Here is a 10,906-nt window from a genome sequence, read left to right as displayed (position 1 = left end):
CTGGAGAGCTACCGTTGGCCAACCTTGTTCTACAAAATGACCTCTGACTAAGTATAATAAAGATTAATTTACAAATGAAACCACCTTAGTTTTTTCTTGTTTCACAACCTTCAAAGATATGATAGCTTGTATGGAATAAAATCTAATGTTCAGCTGTCAACCCACATTAACCTTCTCAATTTGGAAAGCGCACTCTTTATTACATTCTTATGCTGTTCTCCTTCTAAAGAGCTCAGGGTAGGGAACACAGAAGTGTCCTTTTTTTCCCTCACCTCAATTCTGTTGTAGGCTGAGAGATAGTGAGTCACCTACTGAATTTCATGACTGAGTAAAAATTTCAACTCTGCTCAGTCAATAAATTCACTGACATCAGGCTACACCTTATGTACAGTATATAAAGTAGCAATAAACTAAGCACTAATAATAATACTCTCTTTTGTCCATCCTAATTCTACTGAGTACTGACTTAGTTGAGTGCTTGACTTCTAGTACTAAGGGAAAAGGAAAGAAAGTTCTATCCATTTTCTCCACACCATGCATAATTTTATAAACTGCAAGTATGTACCATTAGTTGTCTTTTTTCTAAAATGAAACACCCCAGACTCTTTCACCTTTTCTCAAAGGAAAAAGTTTTTAACTCCCTTAATCAGGACATTTTTTTATATAGCAGGAACGCACAGGAATGCTGTTCCGGCTGGCTCAGCACCAGGGGGTGTGGCCTAATATGTAAATAGGGTCCTACTGGGCTTTTTCTACATAAAAGCCCTGCGTGAAACAATTGTAATGTCAGGGGGTATGGTCTAATATGGAAACGAGTTCCTGCTGGGCTTTTTATTTAAAAAAATGCCCTGCCCTTAATCATCTTGGTTGCCCTTTTCCTGCAATGTATCCAGCTCTGCAGCACATTAAAAAAAAGGGAGCCATAACTGTATGCAGCATTCCAAATGGTCCCAAACCATAGATCTATATACAGTAAGAACATTATATTATTGGTTATTTTATTTTCAATCCTTTTCCTAATAATCCTCAGCATGGAGTTTGCCTTTTTCACTGCTGTAGAACACTGTGTTGACATTTTAATTGAACTAGCCTTGGCAACTCCAAGATTTCTTTCACTCTTGGTTACAGTCAGCTCAGACCCAATCAGCATATTTTAAAGTTAGTATTTTTGTTTTTGTTCCCATGACTCCAACTTTACACTAACAACACTGAATTTCATTTGCCATGGGTTTTTAAAAAACTATTTGTGTGTGTGCGTGTACACACTCAGTTTCTGGTCACCATGGTGACCATTCATTTCCTTGTGCACCCCTGGAGGAATAGCCACTTGCCAACTGACTGCCTGGTGTTCCTTTTAAAACAGCATGGTAGAGGTCTATGTGGTACAGAGAACCACTACCAGCAGCAAAAGTTATATTTATTTTTAAAAGAAAATGTTCATTTTTAGCACATCAGACTGAGCAAGGGATTCAAAAGAAATGGGTAAAACAGAATGCCTCTGTCCCTCTCTCTATACATGCCCTATCAGATAGTAAAATATAGGACAGACTCCTTAGTTTAGGAAGTTACAGATCTCTACAGATTTTTCATTACCTTTAAGCTTCCTTCAGCTGCCAAGGCCAACACATAGCTAATGTCCACCTCCTCCAGGTCTCAGTTAAGAATTCTGTCTGCTCTGATGGCTCAGCACTAGAGACTTTCCTCCTTCCTTCCAGGAATTTAATCACCTCTCTTTTCCCCATCCACTAACCAGGCCAGGCCGGAAAAGCTTTTCTTGGTGATTCTTCAGGAATTTCTTCCTGAAGTCTCTCTAGTATTTAATACCTCCAAGACTCTGTTCTCTGCTTAAAGGAGAAGGGGGGAGTTTGACCATCCCACTGTCTAGACCTATTAGCATTTGTATGAAGGTGGGCTATGTCTGGAAAGCAATTGAATTGACTTCTTCCCTTCTTGCCTGTTCTTTGCCTGGGTGGGGGTGGGGCTTTAAAACGTAGAGTAAATGTTTTGTTCATTTCAGACCTCCAAAGAAAAAATGTATTTCTTTGCACTTTATGTATATAAAGTAGCAACACACCATATCCTAAGACTTGTTTTCTTATTCCATGACTATTAAGCTTACTTAGGAGTCTTTGGTGAGTGGCAGAGCCAGCTCTACGTGGTGATTTTTGTGCATATTGATTGCATCATATTTGGTTTAGGAACATTGCAGTAAGTCATTTGAACTTTATTGCATATACTTAAGTCTAGGGTTGCCAAGTCTAACTCAGAAACTTTGGGTTGGAGTCAGGAAACTTTTCCATTTCCTAAAATAAATAAATAAAAATACAGCACTGCAGTTCTCCTGAATAGTCTTCATTTCTTCATCCCCCAGCAGCTGTACATCCCCTTGAGTACACACATGCTCTCTCTCTCTCACACACACACACAAAGCCACCAAAATAGTTTTTAGTTCACAATTTGGTGGTCTCACTGGGGCCTACTTACTCATGAGTTGCTGTTTATTCAACCAAGTTCTTAAGGGAAGCCAAAGGTTCTAGTTTACTTTTTATTCAGTGCAAATTACTTCTGAAAGGACTAAAACCAATGGAGGAACTGAGCTGCTCTCCCTTCCCTTCTCACAGACATGTTGTTCTGCCAGTTTGCCCTGCCCCCCGTTCAGCCTTTCTCCTATAGATTTAAAGGCACACAAACCCCTTCAAAAAAGCAAGCTGTTCCTATGTGTTTTTTTTACACCTTCCCAGGTGGAAAGGCACATGAAGGCTGTTGTGATGGGGCTTCCCCCTGCTGGTTAGCTGGCTGAGGGTGGGAAAGAGCCTGCAAAACTGGAAGGTCCCCTGCTGAGACCTGAGGATAGGCAAGCCTAACTTAGTCCAGGACCAGCGTAACAAACATTTGGATTCCCAAATATCCACAGTACAATATTTCTGTGGCACAATCGTTTCCAGTCTCTACATCCCTGGAGCAACAAAGTTTTGGAAAAGGAAGTACTACTACAACAACACAGTTCCACAGGACCTGCAAAACAGAGATATTCCACTAGGCCTATGGTTGAGACTGGGGAGATGTATTTATATTGACCTCCCCCGCATTGCTGGCTTGCCTTGGTGTGTTTTTGTCTATTTTATGCTGCCCGCTTGTTTGCCTTGCCTGTCTTTGCTGTGTTCCATCTGCATTGTCATTCACCTGCCCATTTCCCTAGAATCAGTGGCCATCCACCTGCATGCATATGGGGACCCTACATAGGAGCAGATGGAGATGCATTGATTAAATGGTGCCATCAATTGTTATTATTGATGCACCAATTGATGTTATTGGGTTTTAATTAACTGTCATATGATTTTAAATGTATGATTATGTTATTTATTGTATTGTCGTAATCTACCCTGAGCCTGCTTGCGAAGATGGTGGACCACATGTTAAATAAAGAAGATAAAGATAAACCTACAAAGATTAAACAACGCCAGAAAAAAATGTCTAGAAAAACGTTTTACCTTGACAGCTTCCTTTTTCTGAAATTAAAGCATGACTCAAATAGATTTTCTTGCTCAAGTAGATTAAGCCATGGGCTGCTCCAAAAAGCAGAGAAGCACAAGTTTAATTAATTCCAGAGCCAAATATTCCAGTTCACAGGTACCATGTTGTATTATCTTTTGCAGTTTCTGAGACACCTTAGCTTTTGTACTATATTTAAGTTTTGCCTCTTAGTTTTGCTTCCCATGAACATTTGAAATAAATAGTTTCATTTCCATGACTAGACCTTTCTGCTCCAGTACAAACTCATGATGAAGTGAATCCCCCTGACTAATCATAGAATCATAGAGTTGGAAGGGACCTCCCGGCACTACCTGAGCTACTGCCATTTTGTAGGGCTTGTAAGACGGAGCTGTTCCGCTGGGCTTTTGGTTGAGGCAGTGGGCATCCTATTCCATCAATCATCCTCTCTTGTTGTGACATCATGCTTTACAGTCTTCTTGTGGTGCTGAATCTGATTAACGCCATCACTTCTTCTTGGGCCAAAACCTGTTGTATTTGTGAAATGTGCTCTTTCCACCAGTGATGCACCTTATTTTGTTTTATTGTTCTTTTGGTGTTATTGTATTGTTTTAAACTTGAATTGTAGGTTTTTATTATCCAATTTATGTTGTGATCCACCCTGAGCCCATTATGGGAAAGGGCGGAACATAAGCCTACTAAATAAATAAATAAATAAATCTAGTCCAACCCCCTGCACAATGCAGAAAATTCACAAATATCTCCCCCTCCTAAATTCACAGGATCCACATTGCTGTCAGATGGCCATCCAGCCTGTTTAAAAACCTCCAAAGAAGGAGAGCCCACCTCCCAAGGCTCTGTGTCAGAATATGTATCACCTTCCTTTTCACTTTATCTCTGGACTTTAGATAAAATTATTCAGCATAGAGCACAATGAAAATATAACAGTTTAGTATCTTGCAAGGAAATAATACAATTATTTTTCTCCATAAATTCCACTTGACTTCTTGGACATATACAATCTTCATAATATATATAAGGAAGTGGGGGGGGGTTCCTTGGGTTGATTAGAATCAGGACCTAGTTGGACGGAGCGGAAAGAGAGCGACTTAGTTAGTAGCCTGATAGTGGTCTATATAGCAACTGCTACCAGCGAGAAATGGCCAGCCCAGGGATTCCAGTGCTCCTGGGGAGAGGGAGGTATGGCGGTGGGAGCAGATATTATAAGGGAGGAGGACAGAGACATGTCAGTGCTCGGCCCCCCTCCAATCTGCGGCCCATCCCAAGGGTGACAGGTAGTAGGGCCAGGTGTAACCCGCCTCCGTCATTGGTGTTATGCAACGCCAGGTCCATTAACAATAAGACCTCAATTCTCCGAGAGTTTATGCTCGAGCAGAATATGGACCTGGCTTGTGTGACTGAGACCTGGATTCGGGAGGGCGACACTGTAGCCCTCTCGCAAACAGCTCCCCCAGGTTACTCAGTCTTCCACCAATCGCGGACTAGCGGGCGGGGGGGAGGTGTGGCATTATTTGCACGGGAGGCTTACTCCTTCAGGGCGCTCCCGGCCCCAAAGATTGAGGGCATTGAATGTGCCGGTCTGGCGTGGGGGGATGGAGAGGGGTTGGCGATTTGGCTGGTGTACCGTACGCCTAACGCACCAGCCAACGCCTTACCGTCCCTGCTCGAGGCGGCGACAGGCTGGGCGCTGGAGCACCCAAGGTTGATAATCCTGGGTGACTTCAACGTCCATGCTGATGACCCGTCCTCCAGTCAGGCGGCAGACCTAGTGTCTTCCATGGCGACACTGGGACTCTCTCAACTTGTTGTAACCCCCACCCACCAGGCCGGACACATGTTAGACCTGATCTTTGCGGCTGGGATTGTAGTGAGTGATATAACCGCAGAGGTAGTGCCATGGTCAGATCACTTCGCCCTCAAGGCCCGTGTAGATATGCCTCCCCAAATCTGTTTAGGCAAAGAGCCGATTATGGCTCGCCCGTGGAGCCAAATGGACCCGGAATGGTTCCAGATGGCTCTGCGGGATCCCTGGCCCTCTGGCGACTCCCTCGATGGCCTGATTGAGACCTGGAATAGCCGGCTCTCCAGGGCCATCGAGGAGATCGCACCTCGGCGCCCTCTGCGACCTCGGATTAAGCTGGCTCCGTGGTACACCCCGGAATTACGCCAGCTGAAACAAGGCCTTAGACGGCTAGAGAGGCAATGGCGGCGTACTCGTGACGAAGCGACTAGAACATCTTATAGGAAGTTTATGAAGTCCTATGAGATGGCAATCAAGGTCGCAAAGAAAACATACTTTGCGGCTAAGATTGCATCTGCAAATTCGCGCCCAGCCCAATTATTTAGAATAATTCGGAACCTTACTACATTGCCTCAGGGCAATTCAAAAGCTAAGGAATTGGAGATTGGCTGTGAGGCCTTTGCGAAATTTTTGCCGATAAGGTCCAATCGCTCCGCCATGACTGCCCTGCCAACTTGGAGGCAGTAAGCGAACTCGAAGCCCAATGCGTGTCTTCTGATTTAATCCTGGATTGCTTCGACCTGCTCAGCTTGGAGGAAGTCGACAGAATTCTTGGCACTGCACGATCTACAACTTGTGATCTGGACCCATGCCCCTCCTGGCTAATTAAGGCCTGCCAGGAGGAATTAAGATATCCTATACGGGATATTATAAATTGATCCCTTTCAGAGGGTGTTTTTCCAACACCCCTGAAAGAGGCATTGGTCCGCCCTCTCCTGAAAAAACCGTCATCAGATCCGGCCGAATTGGCTCATTACCGACCGGTCTCAAATTTGCCCTTTTTGGGCAAAATTATTGAGAGGGCTGTGGCGTTGCAGTTACAGGATTTTCTGGAGGACGCTTCCGTCTTAGACCCATGCCAGTCCGGCTTCCGCCCGGGCCATGGGACGGAAACAGTCCTGGTCGCCCTCATGGATGACCTACATGGGGCTGCCCTTATATCGAACACGGAAACTTCAGGTAGTCCAGAATGCGGCGGCCAGGCTGCTTGAGGGACTACCACGGTGGGAACACGTGCGGCCTGGGCTGCGGGATCTGCATTGGCTGCCGGTTGTGTACTGTGTTCGCTATAAAGTGCTGGTTATTAGCTTTAAAGCCCTATATGGCCGGGGACCTGCCTACCTAAGGGACCGCCTCTCCCCATATGTTCCCCAGAGAGCACTGAGATCTAGCTCTCAGAACCTTCTAACAATCCCTGGGCTAAGAGAAGCTAGGTTGAAGGCTACTAGGGAGCAAGCCTTCTCGGTAATGGCCCCTCGTTGGTGGAACCACCTTCCAGAGATGGTGCGAGCCCTGTGGGACCTGAATCAGTTCCGCAGGGCTTGCAAAACATTTCTTTTCCAGCTTGCTTTCGAGATATAACCGGATTAACGGGACGTGTGGCCATCCAGCCATCTTGTGAATATTATGACTTACTGTATTTTAGCACCTAATTCATATATTTTATCTATTTTAAATAATTTATTATGTAACTGACTATATTTAAAACTGCATACACTGTTTTAATTGAATCATGGAATTCCATGTCTGTTAGCTGCCCTGAGCCCGCCTTTGGCGGGGGAGGGCGGGATATAAAAATAAAGTTGTTGTTATTATTATTATTATTATTATTATTATTATATGCTTTATGCATATCCCCATCTACTTACTATAGTTACTACTTACTATAACTGTATTTAAAAAGGACCAACAGTCCCATCAAATCTTTCCTGACTGAAGCAGATTCTCTTACTTGCCAAAAGCAGCAGATGTGGCCATTAAAAAGTTGGGAATTGTAGCTATGAAAATTGTCCACAGTATGAAGAATAAATATTTAAAGCTATGTTTGCAAAATGTTTGGTCAAAATTCACCAGTAAAATGTGAAGATAGCACAGGACAATGTGAGGCAGAGTGGCATCACTTTGGACTCAAACAACTAAAAGGAGACAAAGTTGCAGTGATGGATCTCTTAGAGAAGGGGCGGGGAACCTTTTTTATGCCAAGGGCCATATGAATATTTATAACATCATTTGCGGGCCATAAAAAATTATCAACTTAAAAAAGTGCTCTGCCGACGGAGAATGATTCAGGCCAGCAAAATTAATGCAAATAATTGTTTTTCTATTTGAAGTCATGTGGGGAGAGCCTAATCTGGCACACACATACACACACACTCGGCCCGCCACCCTCAGCAAATGCATAGCTTCAAGACTTTTTTGTAGAAAAAGCCCAACAGGAACTCAGTAGCATATTAGACCACATCCCCTAATATTAGCATATTAGGACACACGCTCATTAGCATATTTGGTCACACCAACTGGGATAATTAAGTGCAAACTGAACTGTGACAGTAACTTTTCTAGGCCCTGCAGCAATTCTGGCTGGCCAGCCAGGCCTCAGGGAGGCTCCCACTAAGTACATCTGGGCCTTGTGATCCCTGCCTGGCCCTGAAGAGGCTGCTGCACAGTGCAGCTGGGCCCCATGATCCTTGCTGGCTAGCCAGGCCCCAGAGAGGCTGCCACATGGCTTGGTTCGGCCCAGCAATCCCTTCGGGACACACCAAGTGACCTCAAGGGCGGCATACGGCCCTCGGGACGGAGGTTCTCCACCCCTGTCTTAGAGGAAGTGGTTGTAAAGAGCAGACAGCATGTGAATTTAGAAAGACAAAAAAGGCTATGTGGGGAAGTTATGCACAGAGGCACATGCTAGATGTTTAAGCAACATGAGCAAACACAAAAGCCTTGACACCCAAGGGCCCATGGGTTGCCTGTAGCACTACATATATATACCTTGCCACTTAACATACAATTAGTGATGTCAGCTTTCACAACTCAAGTCACTTGTACAGAGGTTGGAAAGTCAAGATCAATGAGAATGCTTTTGTCTCTGTCTAGCCAAACCAGGCTCTAAGACATGCATGGAACCCCTTCAAATGTCTGGTTTCAGTACTAGAAATTAATCACTCAGCCCCAATAGCTGGATGTAGAAATACAACATTGGGAATTCCACATGCAGCAACCATTGTGTACGCAAGGTTTCCTGTGCAGGACAGATGGCCTCTCATATGCTACTCCTCTCAAATGCTCAAGCCCACTGAAATTGCACAGCAAGAGGAAGTAATGGATAACCTCAAATGTAAACAACCATCATGCATTATGTAGAGACTCACTGAGACAAACCAACAGGGTGTTTCTGTTTTGAGTCTACAAATGACATTGGGGAGAAACCCTGAATTTCATAAGACAAATGATTAAGAAAATACGCTGCATGACATTTATTTTGTAATGTTAACATTAATATCTGTAGAAAGATTTTTATTGTCAGTACAAAAATTAACAATTTCAATATTTTAGACCCCCTCCCCCATTTTTTAATGTGTAAAGTCAGTATGAATTGCATTCATATTGCATGGCTACACCAGCTTGAAAGGTGCTTTGAATATGAGAACATCACACTTTTTTTCATCCAAAAGACAAGTTATAGAAATGCGGTAACATTTTTGGTCATAAAAACAGTGCTTATGCCTGGAAATAGTTGAATGATTTGGAAAGGTCAAACTGAATCTAGAATAGAACAAACCCTTTAAAAGACAGTGGGATTCCAATGAGAATTTTTGTTAATTGCCACTTTGAAAATCTGGCTATCACATTAATGGCAATAAAAATACAAATGCTAGAGCTTGGTCAAAATATCTGGAAAGCATTACTAGAAGTTCAATGAAGGTAACAGTTGCTAATTTGATGCATGTATAGAAAAACAGATATAGATCTAGGGCATTTTATAAAGCTATAGCAAAGTCTTAGGCTCTTTCGTCTCTCCAGGAGTCAATACAATCTTTGCTATTAGACATATCCCACTGGGCAACCTCATCAAAATGAATAAGAATTGCTTAAGAATAGTGCTTTGTGCTTTCTATATTACTGTTTTGCCCTTGAAGAGTTGTACTGCATGACCATCAAAACAGCTATAAAAATGGAGATACAGAGAGCAAAATATTTCCTTATTAAAGGACACTTTTTTAATTTATGGGACTTTTGAGATTAGTTGAAAACTTCAAGCTGCACTTTTAAAAACCAGAATTAATCAAAACCTTAATCCCCAAATTAGTTATATACTGTAAATATTTCTCTCTTTTTTAAAAAAAAGACTCTGACAACTAATAAAGTTTGAGCAATATATCCACTAGTTCTCTGCACTGCCTGCATAGAAATGCCATTTAAATTACAAAATAACACAAATGCTATAAAAGATTAATTGTTTTTGTACATTACCAATTAATTAATAAATTAATGATATACCATTTTCCCTGAAAGCAAAGTGTTTCCACCTTGGATAGTGGATTTTTTTTCCTTTTTTTTAGAAAAGTCTATGTATGAACAGCAATTACATGGAGCTGCTTTTTTGTTTTATTATTTTTAAAAAGGATACTAATTTGCTTGGTGAAGTGGGACATCCATTTTTTTAAAATCAGTACAAAAAATAATTCATTGTAAATATATAATATATTTTATACATATTTGATTATATTTACATACATCCAGCACCTATATACTGCATTTGTGCTCTGTGAGTGTGTGTCAACATATATTTTCTCCAAATATTACAAAATAAACAAGAAAGGCATGACCCAGTGTTTGCCTCAAGTCCAACTGGTCCAGCAAATGTAGAAGGTGTGTTGCAGCTTCCAGGCCAAAGAATTGACCTAGGAACTTGTGTCCATATGTGGGCCCATAATAGTTCTCTTCTTCTCAAAATTGTTTGGAGTTCCAATGCACAACATTATTTCCGTATGTTCTGAAAACATTTTGACCAATAGTTTGTCTTGGTCCCTTACTTTTCATATGTACAAACAATAATCTTATGTGTCAGAAGAAAGGCTGTTTTCACATGGTATGAAGATTGAAATCCTTGATCCTTTATTCCATCTGGGAAAAAGAAAGGTTCTTCTCATGTTTTAACGCTGCCATTTATGTGCTGATATTTAGGAAGGCAAGGTTCATAAGGCATTGGATCAGGAGAAAAAACAGAATCGTCACCTGAAGAACATGAACTCCTAGTGTCTGGATAACTAGGTGAATACTGTTCCAGTGGTCCACTGAGGTCTAGGTAGTCCTGTAAGAGGTCAGAAATGACATTTGAAGATAATACCATATTACTTTAGGACTGAACTATGTTCTATATTTATATGTTTCGTGGACTACAAAATCAATAGCAGATTGAGGGCACTCTGTGTTAAGATGAGTCACTCCACAAGTGACCAGTCCTTACACAGCTCATAAAACCAGAAGTCACCAGAAAAATGGGGAGAAAGCCAAAAGAAAGCATTTCTGAGGCAGACTTGTCAGTTCCAACAAAATCAACTTTAACCACACCAGTTGAGACATATATACTAG

General features: G+C 42.1%; 1 protein-coding gene across 9 annotated transcripts in view; it reads right to left on the bottom strand.

Moving 5' to 3' along the window:
* Positions 1 to 8,772: 8,772 nt before the first annotated feature.
* The window catches only part of FGFR2 (fibroblast growth factor receptor 2), a 191,528-nt gene continuing 189,394 nt past the window's right edge, over positions 8,773 to 10,906 (bottom strand). For all 9 annotated transcript variants that reach the window (XM_060241496.1, XM_060241493.1, XM_060241497.1 and 6 more), the window contains one exon: positions 8,773 to 10,625. In XM_060241496.1, coding sequence (XP_060097479.1) covers positions 10,461 to 10,625 — 165 coding nt within the window. In that variant the 3' untranslated portion in view covers positions 8,773 to 10,460. The remainder of the gene's footprint in view (positions 10,626 to 10,906) is intronic.

Source organism: Heteronotia binoei, chromosome 6 (genome assembly GCF_032191835.1).
Source record: "Heteronotia binoei isolate CCM8104 ecotype False Entrance Well chromosome 6, APGP_CSIRO_Hbin_v1, whole genome shotgun sequence".
Classification (NCBI taxonomy): domain Eukaryota; kingdom Metazoa; phylum Chordata; class Lepidosauria; order Squamata; family Gekkonidae; genus Heteronotia; species Heteronotia binoei.
The sequence above is the reverse complement of the archived record's forward strand: the minus strand, read 5'-3'. Positions and strand labels throughout refer to the sequence as shown.